Raw genomic sequence first — 22,168 nt, forward strand, 5'->3', positions numbered from 1 at the left:
TTTTAAGTCTCACTCGGGTTACTTGTTAGTAAAACACGTATGCAAGCTTCATCTTGCTAAAAAAATTTAATGAGGTGCATATTAATTTACACAATACTTAATTAATACAGTGTTATAAGTTAAATGAGAGGATTACATCCGAGCAAGTCTCTTTTATACGAGTCCTTGCTCTATCACCTTGTTCTAGAGGAGCTAGAAAACGTATAAAAAATACATGATACTGGCAAGCTCCACCCTCATGGGATCCAGATTCCTTCCCACACAAAAACATGTGCAGCTTTTCTAAGCTGACCAGTAACGCTTAACTGTACTCCCTACCCAAGTTCTCTAGATGTTTTTGTAGCATGCAGCAAAAGTCCTGAGAGTTCTTGATGACATCAGGCAAGGAATCCTTAAGACCAATTGGTGCGATCTTTCTTCACAGTCTATCAGAATGTCTGACCTAAGGGAAAGTAGGAATGAAGAATCCCATGAAAGTTCCAGAAGAGCTGGAAACCAAGCTTGAAACATCCATGAGTGTTTCTCCAGCACAACATTCATTGCTTGTCTATATACCTGGATTGTCAATTGTGTAGTCATCATGAAAGGGTGAACACGTAGGGCCTCATTACCATGTCGGGCGGAATAACCTTAAGGTGCCTGCCACAAGGTCCAGGGATCAACAGGGGGTGGCACCATAGGTGCCCCCTCGGCCTCCAACCGGAGGCCATGCACCAAAGGGAATCCTGCTGGGGTCCCCCAAAGACTCTTTCCAACATGGTTTCTATGTCGGACAGACTGGCATGAAAACCATGTCTGAAACCGTCATTGTAATCTCATGGGCGGAAAGGCCCACCCTTGAGATTACTTGACACATTCTGTATGGCGGACGGGCTCTCCGAGCCCGTCGGAAGCCAGACAGAAGACCGGTCAGAATCCTTTCCCACCGCCTCCATACAAATGAGGCGGTCAGAAAGGAATCCGACTGGCACATTACGATGCGGTTCGGAAGGCTCCGACCGACGGTCGAAACCTTCCAAACCGCATCGTAATCGGCCCCTAAATTTCATCCCGTCCACCAGCCCTACAGGAAGATATTCAATACTTCCACCCTTGGATTCGGCCTTAAGCTGAAGTACCTCAGATATTCATGGTTCAGTTGAGAGGCAGAGAACCGTCTCTCAAGGGCCCCATCTGACCATTATCTCTCAGACGATCCTGGATGAAGTTTCTATGCATTGGAGACAGTAAGGGTACATAGAATTCCAATCCACCAACAGAGTCTGCTTCCCTGAAGGTATTCCACCATTACAGAAATTAATCTGTGTAAGCTGAATTGGCAAGAATATTTGGCCAGGTCTGCCAAGGCATTTGATATGGGTCTTCCCAAGCGGTGAATGTGGGATGTTGTCAAAGACTAGTCCCTGAAAAGAGACACCTTTTTAAACTAGAGATATCGAACTTTGTGTTATAAAAAGCCAATATTGAAGGATTGGGACTGTAAGGATATATTTTTGCATGCATAGGGCCTATTTATATATTGACGATATGTATATTCCATTGCAGCCCATGCACATTACCTTTTCTTCGTACTAGCGCCTATACATTGCTGGGATTTACCAGCTATTTGGATTGCTATTCATGAACATCGGAGTGTTAAACTAGTCTTCACTTTGAATTACTTTGCGCTGTGTCGTGCAAATCGCCTTGAGAAAATCTGAATACATATTTGTACAGACGAAACACGTGTTGGCTTGACTTCAGTACTTGCTGGAAATTCTATAACACCAATAAAAGGAAATTTACAACGGAACGTGGTCGTCGATTACCTCTTACCTCTGTACAGAAAGTGGATTTTGATATACTCACTTTGTGATCATAAGGACTTACCTTTCCATGCTACAATGAACAAAGGTCCAACACACTCTTTTTGGATTTTCATACAACTTTTGGGAGTGCTGTATTAGCTACTTGTTTGTGATTAATGCAATGTTTAGAAGCCATGCAGACCTATATTACCACAGTCTATGAAATGTCTAAGAACAATGCTAAAAGCGTTAGTCCTGTCCATTAAAGGTATGGTAGTCATAATGAGGACTAATATTGTAATGTTATGCTGGTAAAATTGTATCTAGTTTTAACTAATTCTCCAGCCCCAGTGTGCTTTAAAGAATACGAGTGTCTATTAATTTTAAGCAAATATTCTTTGCGGTGGAATATTAGCAATATTTTTAAAGGAATGGATTGTGTCGTTTAATATCTTAAAATATTGTATCCATAATTTAACAAAATTCTACACAGGAATTCCTCTCGCAACTCCCTGCCTCACAGAACACATTTATGTTGTCATTCCTTGGGGCCATGCCTTTGACACATCTGTAATCCTGGTTACAAGTCTGCTACCAAGAAAACTATTTGTATTATGGAACCCTGTTGGGGCCAGACTTTCAAAGGTTTGTTCACTGAGTTTTAAGATGTGTACACGATAGCTTTTCGTCTACGAGATCATAAGATAGACATTGTTGGAAATGCTATTTATATTGCTAAGAAACATTTACGGCATAGCTTCAGCGATATTAAAGTAATGTAAAAAGTGAGTATGATTACAATTCTTTCTTGTTCTTTTAGATTTTTTTTTTACTAACGGTATCAGCTTTACTGCCTAATTGCACTTTCACCGCTCCTCCTCAGTTGTTTTGACCCTTAACTTACATTTCCAGATAAGAGTAAATGGGAAAGTGTTTCAAAACTAAGATTCAAGCACGGAGACGTGTTTCTCTCTCCCTTCCCGTATATTTGCACCATGTATGTGGAAAGCAACTCATTTCAGCAAAACGTAAGCCTCGGTAAGTTAAGGAACTATTCAGTTACTGAGACTGTTGAACCGTTCTTGTGCCATAAAGGATAGGGATGATATGTGTTTGTAATACATTTGTGCCTCTGTTTCTTTGCTGAACCTTAGCATTTTTAGAGAAACAAAGCATAACTTCTAGATGACTTGATTATCAAATACACCACCACTTTTGATGCATACATTTTTGTGAATGTAAGTAATGTTTTCTAGCATTTGGCCCCGTTCTCAAAGAGATTTTTGTGAGTAGGTGTGTCTTACTCCAGACTAACTCCTCATGCAAAATGTTTGTGGATGCGAACATATTTGATTCCAAGGTACATATCCTTTTTCAGCTTGAGTACCCAAATCAATATTTTATTAATTTATACATTTTGCTTCAGGGACTAAACCTCACCTAGGCATAAGTAGATTCATGGCTAGACCAACAGAAACTGGGACATTTGCATAAAGGCCGGCCATCCATTGCTTTTCTAACAGTGGCTAAGGAGTGATTTTCTCTCTGGTGAAGCGCAGGATGGTACAACAGTTGTCGGCCCAGCACATGACTTCTGTTACCTACAGGACCTACAGATAGTTCTGGGAACTATCCTCAGAGATAAGTTCACTGAATTTAAAGAACAGCAAGCAGTTTTGAAGGAATTTATGAGCTAGATAATTGAGCGCAGAGGAATGTAGTCATATGTGAGTTAAGCACAAGGATTGTGAACCTCCTGTGCTAAGCTTAGCAGGCAGGCAATGTGGAGACTTTCGTACGTGACAGTCTTTGTCTAATTTTTGAAGGACAGAAACTACCTGAACTGTGATATTTTGGACATGCTGAAGCCGTGCCAGTTTAAAGTAAGGGTGACCTCCAAAGAGGTACTGACATAATATGGTTTCAGGTTGATTAGGGCTCAACAACTACTGGGTGCACGTTTGCTGGAAGGGAATAGAGAACGCTACATAGTTAATATAATTTAAAGCAACAGTCCCTAGCTGTATTATTGATATGGTTATGTGTAGCCAAGGTCATATGAGCATATGAATCATATAAATATCTGAAATGACGGCAAGATTTTTAGGGTGTCTGAATATTCGATTGTTATACCTCACAAGACAAGACAACAAGGATTGTGATCAGCTTGGAATGAGGATACTTGCGATCTAGAATCATCACCTACATTTTCCCTTCAATCACGATAAGCTAATTTGATCCATGCCAGGGTCCACTCTGAATCAAGTAAAAATTTAGTTCAGCAGATGAGCCAATGATAGTCTCACATTTGAATATCATATCAGTTTGCTGCTTTTTCTCTGCTATATTTTACTACTTTTGTTAAAGCGCTAGTGAAGGCAATGAATACTTTGGTTAGCTGGCAGAGAATGGAGATTGGTGACACTGTACACAAGAAGCAGGATTGACCATTTTTTTACATGCCAAAAGCAGGACGGCAGACATGAGAACATGAGACTTTAGCTTTTCACTGAATAATCTGATGTCTGTCTCTAAGTGCAGATGGCAAAGGAAAGACTTTCATAGGGAGAAGCCTTGATTGTACAGATAACTACCACCTTCTGATTTTTACCTGAGAAGGAGTCTTGTATGATATTAATGGACAACATGGTGTAATTCTTTGGATAGGTATTTGTGGTTGTGCCTTGCAAGATCCTGATGACCAGACTGAGAGTTTTACATTCAATTGTTTGATGGGCAACTTTAGGGGGAATTTCAATTTTCCCAGTATGCGATATCATTTTTGAAGGCCAAGCATGAATTGTTGGCAAACTTTGAATTTGGTTTGAAATCGGGGGCAAACCCCTTTAGAGTATGGTCATAGTTTTTGCCAGGAGACCACTGTTTGTGCTATTGTAATCCGTGTGTGTGTGTGTTTGCGTGAGGGCTACCTCATGAATGAGAGAAATTCAGTCATGGGGTTGCTGATGGGGAAATATTCTGCAGAGGTAGAAAACACATTATTGATTCTGTTGTGAACTTGCATATTAAATTATAATTTTGAATTTAAATTTTGAGTGATAAGAGCACACAAGGTTTGAAGCCAAATTGAGTCATGTGCACACAGAGTTTCTGGCCCAAGGAGCTGGATCTCTGCTTTTTGGTGTTTCAACAAATGCAGATTAGCCATTGGGACAAAGTGGATTATTAGATGAAGTGAATGATAGTTCACTACAAGTGATAATGTCACTGTTCTTGGTAAGTCTATTTAAGGTTTCAGTCATTTAAACATAAAGAACAAGTTACTTACCTTCAGTAACGATGTATCTGTAAGAAACATTAGTTAGTTAGATTCCTCACCTTAGAATATCCCCAGGCGTCAGGCTGGATCTGGAAAGATTTTTCGTCAGCAATACCCCTTGCGCGTCGCTAGGCGTCGTCTGCGGCTCCGCGTCCGTCGTCGGCATCGTGCGCCGGAATGACATTGTCGGAGTACTTAGACGCCGCCCTCGCACGCTGACGTCAGTTCTTGTACATAGCTTTCCGCGCCAGGAACGCAGAGCCATGCAAGAGACCGACACTGGTGCCAAAAAATCTAGGGCCCTGAAAAGGATAGTTTCAACACAAAAAGTCCTGGCACACTGTAGCAAAACTTCCTTGTTATTCTGGACTAGGTAGAGGAGGTGTGCATTATCACAAACCTCCAACACTCATTTATATTGTATGGAGACAACCCATCCAGAATGCTACAAAATTAAAAAGTTAAGTGGATAAGAAAAGTCAGAATGAAAGAGAATGTGCAGTCAGTCCACAAAGAGATCCACTCTACAGAGACCCTCAATGCTAAAGAGGTGAAAAAATGTGTAGAGAAAGAGAGAGTGCCTCACGTGCGCACCACCAGAGGAGCTACTGGTTGGTTCTCACCAGCTTGCCCACGTTTATTTCATCATCGGCAACTCTCTCTCAAGAAAAAAGTGTGCAGTGTCCAGTGAAAAAACACATAACACAAGACGGTGTAGTGTAAACAACAGAGAAACACATAAACTGTGCAGACAAAGACAGTAAAAAATGGTGAGGGTATATAAACTCTCAAATAATTGTTTTATTCTGGTTAGGAGTCTATCCCACTGTTTAAAAACACAGCATGTTGCATACCTTGATTATGACGGCCGTCATAATCAAGGTATGCAACATGCTGTGTTTTTAAACAGTGGGATAGACTCCTAACCAGAATAAAACAATTATTTGAGAGTCTATATACCCTCACCATTTTTTACTGTCTTTGTCTGCACAGTTTATGTGTTTCTCTGTTGTTTACACTACACCGTCTTGTGTTATGTGTTTTTTCACTGGACACTGCACACTTTTTTCTTGAGAGAGAGTTGCCGATGATGAAATAAACGTGGGCAAGCTGGTGAGAACCAACCAGTAGCTCCTCTGGTGGTGCGCACGTGAGGCACTCTCTCTTTCTCTACACATTGTTTCACCTCTTTAGCATTGAGGGTCTCTGTAGAGTGGATCTCTTTGTGGACTGACTGCACATTCTCTTTCATTCTGACTTTTCTTATCCACTTAACTTTTTAATTTTGTAGCATTCTGGATGGGTTGTCTCCATACAATATAAATGAGTGTTGGAGGTTTGTGATAATGCACACCTCCTCTACCTAGTCCAGAATAACAAGGAAGTTTTGCTACAGTGTGCCAGGACTTTTTGTGTTGAAACTATTGTTGATTGGAGGGCGTTCTGGCACGTTTTTCCCTCTCTAGCTCCTTTGTGATTAAATACCCTGAAAAGGATAACCTTAACCCTAGATGTCAGTTCGCAGAACGGGGAGGATGGGTGGGTCGGTGAGGAATCTAACTAACTAATGTTTCTTACAGATACATAGTTACCGAAGGTAAGTAACTTGTTCATCTGAAAGAAACACGTTAGTTAGATTCCTCACCTTAGAATAGATACCCCAGCAATACCAACCCCGGAGGTGGGTCTGCGAACCAAGATCACACCAGAAAGTCCTGGAGAACAGAACGGCCATAGAAGCCGTCTCTCCGGACTTGGCTGTCCAGGCAATAGTGCTTGGCAAACGTGTGCAGTGAAGCCCACGTCGCCGCCTGACAGATGTCCCGCGAGGGAACTCCCCAGCCCAGGGCAGTAGTAGTCGCTGTGGCCCGGGTGGAATGGGCCCTCAACCCAACAGGAGGGTCCTTTTTTGCCAAGGAGTAACAAAGTTTAATACACAATATGACCCACCGTGAGATGGTCCGTTTGTGTACCGCTTTTCCCTTCTTAGCTCCTACGTATCCAAAAAAACGTTGGTCGTCCACCCGGAACTGTTTGGTGCGGTCCACATAAAAGGACAGCGCCCGTTTTGGGTCCAGACGGTGGAGCCTCTCTTCCTCTTTTGAAGGATGCGGAGGCGAAAAGAAGGTGGGCAACGTGACAGATTGCCCGATGTGAAAGGGGGTCACCACTTTCGGTAGAAAAGAAGGACGAGGCCGGAGGACAACCTTGTCCGGATGCACGGAGAGAAAGGGAGGCTTAGATGACAGAGCCTGGAGCTTACTCACTCGTCTAGCCGAGGTGATATCTACCAGGAAAGCAGTTTTTTTAGGGTCAGAAGACGAATGGGACAATTGTGAAGAGGCTCAAAAGGAGCGCACATCAGAAAAGTCAGAACAAGATTCAAGTCCCACTGAGGCATTTCGAAGGGGACAGGAGGGAACATGTGAGTAATGCCTTTGAGAAAACGGGAAACAACAGGGGACTTGAAAAGAGAAGGCTGATCAGGAAGCCGTAAGAAGGCAGAGATTGCAGCAAGATAACCTTTCAAGGTGCCCAAAGCAGAGCCCTGCTGGGCCAAAGAAAGAAGAAAGAGTAGAACCTCAGAAAGAGGGGCGGAAAGGGGATCCACAGCCTTTTCTGTGCACCATGCCACAAATGTGTTCCACCGGCAGGCGTATACCGTCTTTGTGGAGGGACGCCTGGCTGCCAGAATGACATCACAGACTTCAGGAGGCAAGTCAAATGGCATCAACTGCCGCCGCTCAATCTCCACGCATGGAGGTGGAGGCTGGACAGGTTCGGGTGGAGGACCGTCCCCTGCTGCTGCGACAGAAGGTCCTCCTGAAGAGGCAGTCGTATCGGGGGATCAATTGACATACTGAGTAGCTCGGGATGCCAGAACCTACGTGCCCAATCCAGAGCCACGAAGATAACTTGGGCCCGGTCGCGCCTGATCTTCTTCAGCACTCTGGGCAGAAGTGGTATAGGCGGAAAGGCGTACAACAGACCGCAACTCCACTTGCGACGAAAAGCGTCTCCGAGCGAGTGCTGCCTTGGAAATTCCAACGCGCAGAACTGCTGACATTGCGCGTTCTCTCCGGTGGCGAATAGATCTAACCAAGGCTCTCCCCACTGCAGAAAGAGACCTTGCGCCACGTCCGAGTTCAGACGCCATTTGTGATCCATCATGCACCGGCGGCTGAGTTCGTCTGCTCTGGCGTTCAGAGAGCCCGCCAGATGTTGAACCACCATTGTGATGCCCTGGTGTTCCAGCCATGTCCAGAGGCGCAGAGCCTCCTGACAAAGGGTCCACGACCCCACCCCGCCCTGTTTGTTGCAATACCAAATGGCGGTGGTGTTGTCCGTGAATACCTGCACGACACTTCCCCGGACAGAGGGAAGGAAGGCTTTCAGTGCAAGCCGGATCGCTCTCAGCTCCAAAAGGTTGATGTGGAGTTGAGCCTCCGCCGGAGACCAGAGTCCTCTGATCTCCGCCTCTCCCATGTGGCCCCCCCATCCCAGGAGGGACGCGTCCGTCACTACTACGTGCTCCGGTTGGGGTAGGGAGAGGCACCTGCCGCTGACCCAATCGCGGTCCGTGAGCCACCACTGCAACTGTTTCGCAGTGCCCTCCGAGATCAAGACATGGTTGGACAGGTTGCCTCGATGCTGGGCCCACTGAAACTTCAGGTCCCACTGCAGAGCCCGCATTCGCCACCTGGCGTAATGCACCAACAGGATGCAGGAGGCCATCAGCCCTAGAAGCCGCAGCACCAACCTGACCGAAACCCAGGATAGAGGCCGAAAGATGGGAATCAGAGCCTGAATATCCCGGACCCGCTGTTCCGGAGGAAAAGCCCGGAACTGCGCCGAATCGACAACCGCTCCGATGAAGAGGAGCTTCTGGGAGGGACTCAGGTGTGACTTCGGCACGTTGATGGAGAACCCCAGCAAATGCAGGAGGTCGGCCGTAGTCTGGAGGTGGGAGACGACATGCTGGGGCGAGCCCGACTTCAACAGCCAGTCGTCGAGATAGGGGAAGACTGGAACCCCCGATCTGCGCAGATGAGCTGCGACCACCGCCATCACTTTCGTGAACACCCGAGGGGCACTGGTGAGGCCGAAGGGGAGCTCGGTGAACTGAAAGTGCTCCTGACCCACCGTGAACCGCAGGTAACGCCGGTGGGCCGGCAGGACGGGGTTGTGAAAATAGGCGTCCTGCAAGTCCAACGCTACCATCCAGTCTCCAGGGTCGAGGGCAGCCAGAACCTGAGCTAAAGTTAGCATCTTGAACCGTTCCTTCCGGAGGAAGGTGTTGACGCTCCTGAGGTCCAAGATAGGGCGTAGGCCCCCTTTGCCCTTCTTGTGAACCAGAAAGTAGTGGGAATAGCAGCCACGGCCTACTTCTGGACCAGGAACGCGCTCGACGGCCTCTTTGGCCAAGAGGGCCGTAACTTCCTCCCGCAGAAGATTCTAGTGATCCTCCGACATACGGTGGCACTGCGGTGGCATGGCTGGAGGGGTCGTCTCGAAGGGGAGGGAGTAGCCCCTTCGGACGATTTGCAGCACCCGCCTGTCCGAAGTGATGGAGCGCCAGTGGAGCAGGTGATGGCAAACTCTGCCGCCCACTGGCATGGAATGGGCCTGAAAGCTCAGACTAGGAGGGCTTTGAGGCGGATGCTGCCGGGGTGGATGTGGACTGACCGCGTTGTCCTCTAGAACCGCCACGGCGGAACCCACGTCCGCGACCGCTTGCAGGTTGGTTCTGCGGCCAGTGGCTAGGCGGACGTGAGGAGGCGCCCCTTCCTTGGCCATGAAAGGGGCGAAAGGCGGAAGCGTGCGGCCGTGGGGCCGAGAGACCCAAGGACGTGGCCGTAGCCCGGGAGTCCTTAAAACGAGCCAGCGCACTATCCGCCTTCTCACCAAAAAGGCGAGCGCCATCAAAGGGCATATCCATGAGGGTACTCTGGACATCCCCCGAAAAATACGTGGACCGTAGCCAGGCGTGGCGCCGGAGTGCCACCGTGGTGGAAATCGCCCTACCCAGCGAGTCCGTGGTGTCAAGTCCACACCGTATGGCATGTCGCGCTGCATCTCGCCCGTCAGCAAGTGCCTGGGAGAGACGTGTCCGGGCCTCCTCCGGACACAGTGGCAGCACGTCCTCCACCGCATCCCACAGAGGGTGGGAGAAACGGTCCAAGAGGCAAGCGGTGTTCAAAGACCGCAGGCCCAAACTCAGGGAAGAGAACAGTTTCTTTCCGAACTGTTCCAGCCTCTTGGATTCCCGATCCGGAGGAGCGGACGGGAAGGAGGATTGGGAAGTGGAGTCCTGGATAACCAGGCTCTCGGGGTGGGGTGTTGGGACAGGAAACTGGGGTCGCCCGGAGCAGTGCGGTGGCGCCGGGCCACGTTCTGATCCACAGGAGGAACTGTGGAGGGCTTGGACCAAGTGCCCTGCAGAACGTCGATGAGGGCCTCATTGAACTGCAGCAGAGGCTCTGTGGAGCTTGCTGACGGTTGAAGCACCTCTGTGAGGATATTAGTCCTTACGGCCACAGCAGGCAACTCGAGCCCCAGGGCTTCGGCCGCCTTGCGCAGCACCACTGAAAAATCTGCACCTTCCTCCGAAGCCACAGTCGGAGGAGAGATGAAGCCAGCGTCCGGCGAAGTGTCCAGACCACTGGCATCCCCCAGTTCGTCTGCCCAGTCCTGTGAAAGTTGACCCTGGAGGGCCATAGGGTCCTCAGACCCCTCCCAGTCGCCCCGTCATCGGATTCCTGATAAACAGGAGGAACGATCGGAGCCGGATGGTAGATGAAATGCTCATCCCTCGGCGTCGGGTGCGGCGCCGGGCGGCGCCGTGCCGGCGTCGGGTCCGGACAGGGGCTATACCGGGGAACGGCGTCGTCCGGAGACGGCGCCGGAGGTGGAACCAGTGTCGGCGGAGGAGGCGTCGTGAGGTCGACGGGCGCCAACAGAGATCCAGGCCTGGATCCCTCGGGGACCTGCGGCGTCGGGACCGAAGTCGTCGACGGCGCCGGGGCCGGAGCCGCTGGCACGCGAGGTCGCCCAGTCGAGCCCGCGGGGCCCGAAGGCGCGCCGGCAGGCGTCGACGGCGGAGCCAGGCCCCTCATTGCCAAGAGGAAGGCACTGACCTCCGACGGAGTCGCGTCAGTCCCAGGGACCGGCGGGTATGGAGACGGACGCGGCTCCGGCGGAGCCGCGGGGGTGGGACCACCCTGACCCTCGGCAGAGTCGCGCGACCGACGAGGGGAGTCCGAAGAGCGGTGTCGCCTCTTGGACTTCTTTGATCGCTTCGACTTACCCGAAGACTTCGAGCCTGACGAGCGATGATGGTGACTGCGGCTCCTCGACCGGTCCTTGGACCTCCTCCTGGACCGGGACCGTGAGCGGCGCGGATACGAGTGCCGAAGCTCGAGAAGCTTACGGGACCGCTCCCGCCTAGCCTTCGAGGTCAAGGCCTGACAATCGGGGCACGACTCCGCGTCGTGGTCGGCCCCCAGGCAGTAAAGGCACCGGCGATGCTCGTCCGTCACCAACATCAGGCGATGACAGGCGTCACAGGCCTTAAATCCAGGCATCCTACCGGCACCAGAGTCGAGTCGACAGAAGACCAAAAAGAGTCAAAAAGTTTAGTCAAAAATTGACTAAGGGGTAAGCTCTTCCCGGATCGCCGCTGTCTGGCGCGGAAAAAAGAAGAACTGACGGCAGCGCGCGAGGGCGGCGTCTAAGTACTCCGACGACGTCATTCCGGCGCACGACGCCGACGACGGACGCGGAGCCGCAGACGACGCCTAGCGACGCGCAAAGGGTATTGCTGACGAAAAATCTTTCCGGATCCAGCCTGACGCCTGGGGATATTCTAAGGTGAGGAATCTAACTAACGTGTTTCTTTCAGATCTCAATCCCAGTAGCTATGGCACAGAACAAACAGGCTTAATTTAAGAAAATGTGTAAATCATTTAAAAGTACTGAACAGTTAAAAAGTCAAAAACAGAAGACAATAAAAAGATAATATTTCTACTCCCATATATAAAAATAGAGACTATTTTAATTAACAATATGACACCAAAACAACAAAAACCTAATAAGGGGAACTGGAGATATGAATTTTTAAATAAAAATAGCAGCAAAGAGCGTTCAGCGCTGACTGTGGTCATTTGGTTGTGCTTGACGAATACCTGTGCACTGATTAGGGTTGACCATGATGGAGTGCGGGTTGGATACAGAGACCAGGTTTTCCCTGGTCAGAAGTTTTACCTTCTTATTTAGTCTCTGAAATGGAAGTAAAAAATTCTCACCGGGGCAAGGCAGCAGACTGTGGCCGAGACGGGTTCCATGAGGCCAGATACCTTTTGGGTGAAGTCCTGGTGAAGCAGTTTGATGGGAAATCTTTAAGCCGCAAAAATACAAAACTTGTGCACTAGGAAGGTCCCTCGTCGGTCAGATACTTTTAGTTCCTCCGCCTGATAAAGATTTCTACATACGGACTTAGATACTTTTTTGGGAGCTCGGATTACTCAAGCGGAGCTGGGCTAATAGCTGTAGCCGAACGGGACGAATACCTTCTCCATGGCGTAATGCTGAAACAAATTTGCTGCTGAGGAAAAGCTTAGTGGGAGCAACCTGAATCTTTTTCCAGCGGCAACGCACCTTTATTGGGTTGACTTGATAGGTTTGCCATGGTCTTCTGTCGGTTCTCTCTGGCAAAAAGTTTTGAAAACGTTTCTAAGTCCCATATTTTAGAGTTTGACACCAGCCGAGGGTTCCAGGATCTCAGGAACAGCACTTTCAGGTAAAAACTCACTCTAACAGAAACCACCAGCAGTGTCCAGGGCAGGTATAGTTGAAACTGGGAGCTAGTTCTTCCAACTGAGGGTCCGATTCCGATGTTGGACGGACCTGAGTCCGTCCGACATCAGTCAGGAACCGTGACCGACCGACCCACTGTCGTCGGTCACGGCCTGCAAGTACGATGCGACCGAACCCTGTTCAGTCGCAATCGTATCCCACACAATGGGAGCATGCATTCCGGGTGGAATGCATGCCCGCATTGTGCAATGGAAGGGTGCAGTCCATCCCTGCACCCTGTGGCCGGCACCCCAGGGTGCCTTCCACTGGGTGCAGGGATCTACACGGGGCACCATAGGTAGATAGGAAAGACCGGAACGAAAAGGCAGTGAGAATCTGCTGTCGTACTCCCTCGGTTGTAAAGAGGTAGCCGGGGGAGTACTGAAGGATTTCTGGACGACGGACGGGCTCTCCGAGCCTGTCGTCAGCCATCCGGAAATCCGAGTCGGATTCCTTTCCGACCGAGCCCTTTGGAATGGCTTGGTTGGAAAGGAATCCGGCCGGCACATTCCTATGCGGGCGGAAGGGCTCCGGACGTCGTTCAGAACCCTTCCGACTGGAATCGGAATTGGCCCCTAAGTGGGCTTCTTTCAGCTTTTGTGTCCCTGTAGTTTAGCCAACTGATCCTTGGAGTCCACTTCTTTGTCTTAGGTAAAAGTGGGAGCAGGTCAAGCCCTTAGGTTTCTCCTCGCAGGTGTCACCTGTAGGTGCAAGCCTTCTTCAGCCTTGCATGACCCTCCCTAAATCCTCCTTACGTTCTAAACCCCTTCAATTTAGTCACACCAGCTGGTCCATCCCACATTTGTTAATAAAATATATGATTTTAGAGTGCAGAGATCTCCGCTCAAGTGGCAGAGATCTCACAGAAAAGATAGGCATGGGGGAGACAGAGGTCCCTGCACAGGTTTGTGAATTGGATTTTAGGTGAATAGTACTACTGTAGAACTGCTTCACGTACTACAAAATACTGTTTGTGAATCGGGCCCTGTATGTTTAGCTTTATTAATAATGAGTGCCCTAACCTAGTGCAGATTATATCAATAAGTGTTGTAACAAAAATAAGCATAATGGTTAAAATCGAATTGGCGATAAAACAAGATATTAAAAAACTGCAACATATGAGATGGCTTTCATTAAATAAAGCATTGATCGATAGAATCAATCCATGGAAAAAAAACTCCCTTCTAGTCATTGGATAAAGTAATACAGCTCCAGAGTTCCTGCATGTATTTTTTTTAAATGGTCTTGCACACTTACCTTTGCATGATGAAGTTTTTTGATCAAATTGCAATTGTGCACAAGGTCAGTTTGGCTCTATTATTGCATTGTGTACTATGAAAGTTCGATAAGACTGGCAATGCTAGCTTGTGGCTTTCTGCTTGACATGTCTACAGCATACAACATGTTCTCAAAGTTCCTAGGAAAATCTGAAGGTGTCTCTTCGCTAAGATACATTTGCATCAGCCTTAAATACTCTTTTCTTATTATTATAGAAATGTCAGACCTCATTACTAGTGATGTAAATTGCACAATTTATCATGCAAATTCTGAAAAATGAAATGCAATGAGGGGAACATTAGCAGAAAATGTAAAGCGTGTGACACTGGGATCCTGCACATATGTGGTGATATTGTACATTTTATTAATGCCAAGTGGATATCTATGGTGAAGGACTAGGATCACAATCAATTAACTTTCATTTTTAAATTTACCACATACTTTGCTAAATTGTGTTTCTTCCATAATATCTTCCCATCTGCCTTTAAGTTTTCCACAATTTACCTACACATTCAAAAAATCAAAAGTGTGATTTTTTTTTGTTATTCTTCTGAACATTTCTCCATTTTTGAGGGGACTAATAAACTTTCTTGAAACATGTTTTTTGCATTATTGAGTACTGTCTTACAGTTTAAATTTATTTTAGAAATATGCTAGATGAAAGTTTGTTTCTTCATCTGACAGGAGTCCATTTTAGAAGCATGAAAGGTTTCACAAGATGTGTTAGCATTAGTTTTGGGAGGCCAAACTGATTTTTGATCAAATGTTTCCATGCAAGATGTTACCTCAAGCAATTTATTTTATAAAGAGATACTTCCATAGCTCTTACACATTTGTTTTACTACTTCATTATATTGAATACAATTCCTTTCTTATTCTTAGTTTCTTCCAAATCGGAGCCCAAAGAATGGGCAAGAGCTGTACCCTCTTATATTTAGGTCATCTATCACAATCCACAGTTCTAATTATTACGCACATTAGGCAGGATACAGGCTTCGGCTTCCTCTTTTTTAGGTGGTTTCAACCTTTTCTTCCTGCTTCTCCTTCCTGAAAAGGTTGTTTTTTATTTTGATTGAATATTCATTCCAGATTGCCTTCCTCAGCTTCATATGCTTGAAGAAGTGCATCACATGTGTTTCGCTATTCCCTGTAGGTGTCCCACTCAAGACCCGCATCTTTTATTTGGGTAACTAACATCTTGTGAGTTCATCGTCTTTTGCACGGGATACGTCAAGGATTACTTAAAAGCATTGTTTGCCAGTGATCAACATTGGGGCCTTTAAAGAGCTGTAACAAATCTACAAATGGTTTTTGAGTGCAAAGACAAGATAAACACTTGAAGGATGCATAAGAATCAATTTCCTACAAGGTTGACGGATCAGAAATCTCATGTACAGATATGGGAATTGAATTTCAGAATTGAGTTTTATGGTAAAAACTGGATGAGTCCTTTTCAAACTATGTTTTTCTGGAAGATATTTTCCCAGGAATGTAAAGTATGATAGTTGTAAGTAATTGGGCTTTTACCCGCAAAGGATGTGAATCCTTCACAAGTAATAAAACTGCTGTTGTCTTTGTACTGGGAACCTAGTACTCCATTGTAGCACTTGATTCTCTCAGGGTCGTAAAACAGATATTCCAGTGCCTTTTCAGGAGAGGTGGTGTGTCTAATAACCCCAGTTCACTGATCCACAATAACAACACTCAAAAAATTAATGTCCAGTCCAGTGATACTGAAAGTACGGCTCAACAGCAGCACTGGGCTGCTGTTTACTCGACTCAACACTAACATTGAGAAATATGTTAAATAAACAGGCATGCCGGGGGGCGCTAGGTGGTGCACGAGCAGAATGGCCGGCATTGTGTAAGGCCCCCGCAGTTTGGCGCTTAAATCCGACAATTATCGTGGTTCTATAGAAGGGATCTGCCCGTGTACTACGGGATTGTGTAGCTCAGCAAGTACGGAGCACTCGGTGCAAGTCTCGCAAATACCCGAGGTGATTTGAGGCGTCTATCGCTGCTGGGAGGCTGCGGCTGGATCGTGCTGGAAGTGACCCTGGAGCTGCTGCTGGGCTGAGGCGAGTACGCGACCACCGCGGCGCCCACGAGGTGCGCAGGCCCATGCAGAGTAATGGCAGCGGACGAGGAGTGCTGAATGTCCCCACTGGTGAGAGACGCCCTGACATAACTGCTGGCCGGAGGAGGAGGTGTTGTCGGGCCGGGTGACTGTCGGCCAACGCTGCGCTCGGACGGAGTTGGCGGGTACTGGCGCCTGGGGCTGCGGCCACTCTGCAAGGCAGGCAAGTGGTGGAGCGGCGCTACCTGGCAGGCTTCTCTTAGGAGGTGTCTGCTCTGCTTCCACTGCTAATTAACTGTGATTTAAGGCGTCTATCGCTGCTGTGAGTCTGCGGCTGGATCGTGCTGGAAGTGACCCTAGAGCTGCTGCTGGGCTGAGGCGAGTACGCGACCACCGCGGCGTCCACGAGGTGCGCAGGCCCAGGCAGCGTAATGGCGGCGGACGAGGAGCGCTGAATGCCCCCCCTGGTGAGAGACGCCCTGACATAACTGCTGGCTGGAGGCGGAGGTGTTGTCGGGCCGGGAGACTGCCGGCCAACACCGCGCTTGGACGGAATTGACGGGTACTGGCGCCCGGGGCTGCGGTAATTCTACAAAGCAGGCAAGTGGCAGAGAGGCGCTACCTGGCAGGCCCCTCTTAGGAGGTATCTGGGGGTCTGCTATATTTCCACTGCTAATTAACTCCAGTGAAACGTGAATGGCACAGTGATATATTTGGGGGCTAGTGCCTGCCCAAGACTCCTGGATAACACGCTTCGGTGAAGCCATAAGGTGAATTGCTACAGCGCTGACTACATCGCAGGGTGGAAGGCGGAGAGGGGGCCAAAGGAGTACGCTTGGACAATAACGTGAGGCCAGAGAAGGTGCTTCGTCTACGCCGCCTGCCCTGGCACAACAGAGGCGACTACTGAGCACGACCTAGCAAGCAGGGCACCACATTCTGCCGTAAGTCCTACTGTGACCACGCTTCATACAGCTGGAGGGGCACAAGGTGAAGATCTGCTTATCGCACTAAAAAGGAGATCAGGCCAGGATCTCCAGCCGGTTTGGCAAACAACTACTGTTATCACACCAGGTCGCAACATCTCTGCTACTGCGGGCGCAGGCGCTGCGATGGGGAAGGTGGATGCGTGCCAGCCGCGGCTCACTTTCGACGCCAAAACATCCACGCGGCAGCAGCAGATGGAGGCTGACGCTGAAGTTGAAGGGCCGCAACTGGGATCACAAGTAGCACCAAGAGATGACGTCGATCCTCTCAGAGGTACGGCAGGGCTTCGCGACCATCGCGGACAAGATGGACAAGATGGCATCACGAATGGATGCTATAGCGCGGAAAATTGAGGGTCATGAGAAGCGCATAAAAGATGCCGAACACCGAATCTCTGAGGTCGAAGATGTCACAAACCAGGTGCAGGGTGCAACGACACAAATAGAAAAGCTCTTAAAGGTCATAGCGGCCAAAAATGAGGATATAGAGGCGAGAAGTAGAAGGAATTCGCGTATTAGGTATTCCGGAGAGTACCAATACCGGCAATAGGGAGTACATTGAAAAGCTGTTGGTAGCGGTAGTGGGCACTTCATCATGGAAAGGGCTCACCGCTCGCTTGGACCGCGACCTCCCCCTGGTAGCGCACCCAGGCCTATTATTGTGCGCCTATTGAATTATAGAGATAGGGATGTGGCTCTGCGGGTAGCCAGGGAGAAAAAACTGTTGCATTACGATGGAGTGCCCTTCACAATGTACCCGGATTTCACAATACAGGTCCAAGAGGAATGCCGCAAATTTCTTGCAGTCAAACAAAAGTTGAGACAAGCCCAAATTGACTATGCCCTACTTTATCCCGCCCGACTCCGGATCACGCATCAGGGGACTCAAACGTTCTGCACGAAGCCTCAACAAGCCGAGGAATTCCTCAAGCAACTTAAGAAACAAAAGAAGACGTTGCCTGTAGTGGAAGGTTCGCTTCAAGCAACAACATCGGACGTTGAGTGACAGGAGTTATGGAGCGCAACTTTCGGAAAGTGATGCTGATAAAGAATGGAACACAAAATTGGCAGGCAGCCGAACGCTCTCGCAACCTATTCAGGGACTTGTTCAACGATGCAAGATACCTGGACTGGCGAAAGGTACCCGTGGGCCATCCAGCTGCATTCCCCCAAACGGGTGTACCCCACTGTTTTTCTTTTATTGTATCTGATTCTTTTAGATTTTTCTTTAATGCTGCTCTGAGAAGGAGCAGGGTCAATGTTTGTTGCAGTTAAGTTTTGGGGGTCTGGGGAGGGGAGAGGGTTGTGGACAACTGGCATAATTGGGATGCTTCAGTGGGAGGGGGAGGTGGGGGAGATGGGTAGATGAATGTTACAGCAAGAATAACATGTGGTATGCTTTTCAGTATAATGACTCTCACATCGCATGCATATGGTGCCACGTGATCTCGCAATACATTTGTTACGGCTTAATAGGTTGTGGTGATGGTGCTGGACGATAAATCCATACTGAGGGTGCTAACTTGGAATATCAGGGGCCTTTGTGATCCGAGGAAACGCAGGCAAATTTTGGCCTACCTTGACAGACAACAGATACAAGTGGATTTGCTACAAGAGACGCACCTCAACCCAAGGGCCCCAGTGACATTCGCCAGTAAATGTCTGATCGACAGTTGCCGATTCACACACCCAGGGGTGCAGAAGGGAACACACTTCACGTCACATACAGGAACATGGGCACGTATTGATTATTGTCTGCTTTCAAGGGGGCTGGGATCCTCCATTTGTAATGTTACACATCCAGTCAGGACGTTCTCGGATCACTGCCCCGTCAAAGTGTCACTCACCCACACCAGGATATGACAAACCTAGACCTCACTGGAGGTTGCAACCTACTGCACTGTTAGACGCAGTTTTCCAAGCTGAATTAGGTGATGAAATAAAATATTTTTGCTACAGAAATAAGGGGTCAGTGGACAGCGTTGAGGTTATATGGGAAGCGTTTAAAGTTACCATGAGGGGGTACCGCATATCAAAGAGCTTTGGGGTGCTTTGGGATATACAGAGGACAATCAGGAAACTGGAACAGGAGTTGAAGGAACTGGAGGGACGGATGGGATGAGGGGAACAGGTCAGGTACAGTAGGCTTTCCACGAAACGCTATCAGAGTATACAGACACTGTACTGAGGGAGGTGAAATTTAAGGGGCGTTACTGGCTAGCCCGCAGGTATGGCGAGGGGGAGCGACAGGGCAAGGCGTTGGCCGAAGTGACCAGATGTCCATGCTTCACAACACATATATTGGAGATTGGAGGGCCTGGAGAGTAGATACAGCGCGATTCACTTAATATACTTGAGGTGTTCACTGCCCACTATAAACAGCTCTATACGTCGCAGAGGCAGGGGTTGGTGGATCTGGAAGGTTTCATGGGGGATGTGGCACTAGGATGGCTCAGCGACACGCAGAGGGGATTTCTGAGCCTCCCTCTTTAGTTAGACAAAATCAGGGAAGCAATCATGCAATTGAAGAATGGGAAGGCACCGGGATCAGACGGGCTCCCTACCGATATTTATAAACAATATATTGATATCATGACACCGGTGCTCCAAGAGGTGTATGAGGAGTCTCTTGAAGTTGGGATACTCCCCACCTCGATAAGGGAAGTGATGGTTACGTCTCTTCTGAAGCCAGGAAAACCCTCTAGATCGTGCGACTCCTACCGGCCCCTGTCATTGATAAATTGCGACACTAAGGTCCTGGCTAAAGTGCTAGCCAATCGCCTGACTCTTTTGATGGACAAACTCATACTCCCTGACCAATCAGGTTTTGTTCCGGGTAGAGCTACTACTCATAATCTGCGCACTCTTTCTCCTTGATTCAGACGGTGGCACCTGAGTTCCCACTAGCTGCAGTATTCCTGGACGCCACCAAGGCGTTAGATTCTGTGGAGTGGGACTATCTATTCGGAGTGCTGCAGCGTATGGGCTTCCCGCTCCTTTATGTATCTTGGATCAGATTACTGTACCATCACCCCACTGCCAAGTAATTAATAAATGGCCATTCCTCTCCTCCGTTTACCATCTCTAGGGGTACCCGGCAGGGATGCCCGCTGTACCCACTCCTATTCGCCATAGCGATTGAGCCACTAGCCTCCAGTCTTCGGCAATGCCACCAACATAAGGCTTTCCTGCTGTTATCTGCGTCAGCTCCTGATTTCGCTGTATGCGGATGATGTGACATTATACATTAGGGACCCCCAGCAGAACATGAATCCCCTATTATGGGAATTCATTGTGTTTGGCAGATTGTCTGGCATCACAATTAATTGGGCCAAATCTCAGGTCTTCCCTCTCACGCCGGCGGTCCCTCCATTTCAGCTTGACTTTCCATTGGAGTGGTGTGACACGGATATCCGATATCTTGGTATACAGGTGGCTAGAGACAGAGAGGACACAATACGGCTCAATTATGGCACAGCCATTACGCGTCTGTCTAGTAATGTCACACGTTGGATATCCCTACCTCTATCACTTGCAGGTCAAGCATCCCTCATAAAAATGATCATACTGCCGCAGTTCCTCTACTTATTTCTAAATATACCTTATCACCCTGGGTCTTTTTTTTTTAAACTCTACGTGCGTAATTACTCAGATTGCTCTGGGGAGGCAAACAGCCATGACTCAAATGATCTACACTCATGAAGCCATACGATCAAGGTGGCTTTGACATCCCAGATTTCGAGGTCTATTTCCTAAGCGCACAGGCGCATTATGCCTATTATTGGATATATCCCCCTAGATATATGCCGCAGGTGGCAGTAGAAGATTGGCTCGCAGACCCTATACCATTGAATGGCATGATGCATGACTCTACACGTACCCGGGCGACACCACCCACCACGATTACTGGCACAGTCGATGCGTGGCACCGGATAAACGAACTTGTCGCCTCGCCCTTCCTGTACTCCCCTAGACTCCCACAATCTTATCACCCCAGTATATCGCTACTGCAAGAAAAAGGATTTCTCAACCTATGTAAGCGCACTCATATTAGTACATGGGGAGACCTCTTTCATGAAGGACTATTTCGTTCCATGGATCATGTCTTCCAGGGGTACAGCCTACGCCTCTGGATGTGTTCTTATACGTGCGCCTGCGACAGAGGATGAGGTCGGTGGTCCCGGACTTTCCAAAGGAACCTCCAAGTCTCACCCCATTACACCAATTGTTGGGATCCACGGACGGGAAACACCTGGTGTCGGGTCTATACCATTGTATACGCACACAACAAGTGGAAATTACTAGTTCGGCCCGTACACAGTGGGGGGAAGAATTGAGACAAGAGATACTAGATGAACAATGGCGGTATTGTTGCATCCAAACCGGACAAATCTCTGCCAGTTGTATGCTGCGGGTTATCCATTATAAATTTTTGCAGCGGCTCTATTACACGCCTGTCAAAAAATACAGGTTTAATTTAACGGATAACGAGAGGTGCGGGAGGCCTGGGGCAGGTTTCTTGCATCTGGCGTGGGAATGTCCTGGAGTGCAGGAGTTTTGGGAGCGGGTCTTTGGAGCCCTCGAGACAATGATAGACAGCATATTGGTGAGGGATCCCATGGTGGCGCTTCTGGGGTATGTAGCACAGGTAACCAAATCATACCGTAAATTCCTTGCCATTTCATTACTATTGGCCAAACGAAGAGTGGCTTGCAGATGGGGAAGGGGTTGTGCCCCGAAATTTAAGGTTTGGTTAACGGATTTGATGTACTGTCAGGAGCAAACGACTACATATGCTGAGACACACCCGAGAACATCCAAACCAAAGGATATATAGGGCCCATTGCAACGGTATCTTCTTTCACAAAACTCGGGGAAGACAGACTCCATTCCCCATGATCCTGAG

General features: G+C 48.4%; 1 protein-coding gene across 1 annotated transcript in view; it reads left to right on the forward strand.

Annotated features, from left to right (window-relative positions):
* MAJIN (membrane anchored junction protein) overlaps positions 1-22,168 on the forward strand; it is a 381,011-nt gene that overhangs the window by 274,955 nt on the left and 83,888 nt on the right. Inside the window, exon 5 of the mRNA XM_085627772.1 lies at positions 2,700-2,825. Coding sequence (XP_085483898.1) covers positions 2,700-2,825 — 126 coding nt within the window. The remainder of the gene's footprint in view (positions 1-2,699; positions 2,826-22,168) is intronic.

This window comes from Triturus cristatus, chromosome 9, assembly GCF_964204655.1.
Source record: "Triturus cristatus chromosome 9, aTriCri1.1, whole genome shotgun sequence".
Taxonomy (NCBI): Eukaryota; Metazoa; Chordata; class Amphibia; order Caudata; family Salamandridae; genus Triturus; species Triturus cristatus.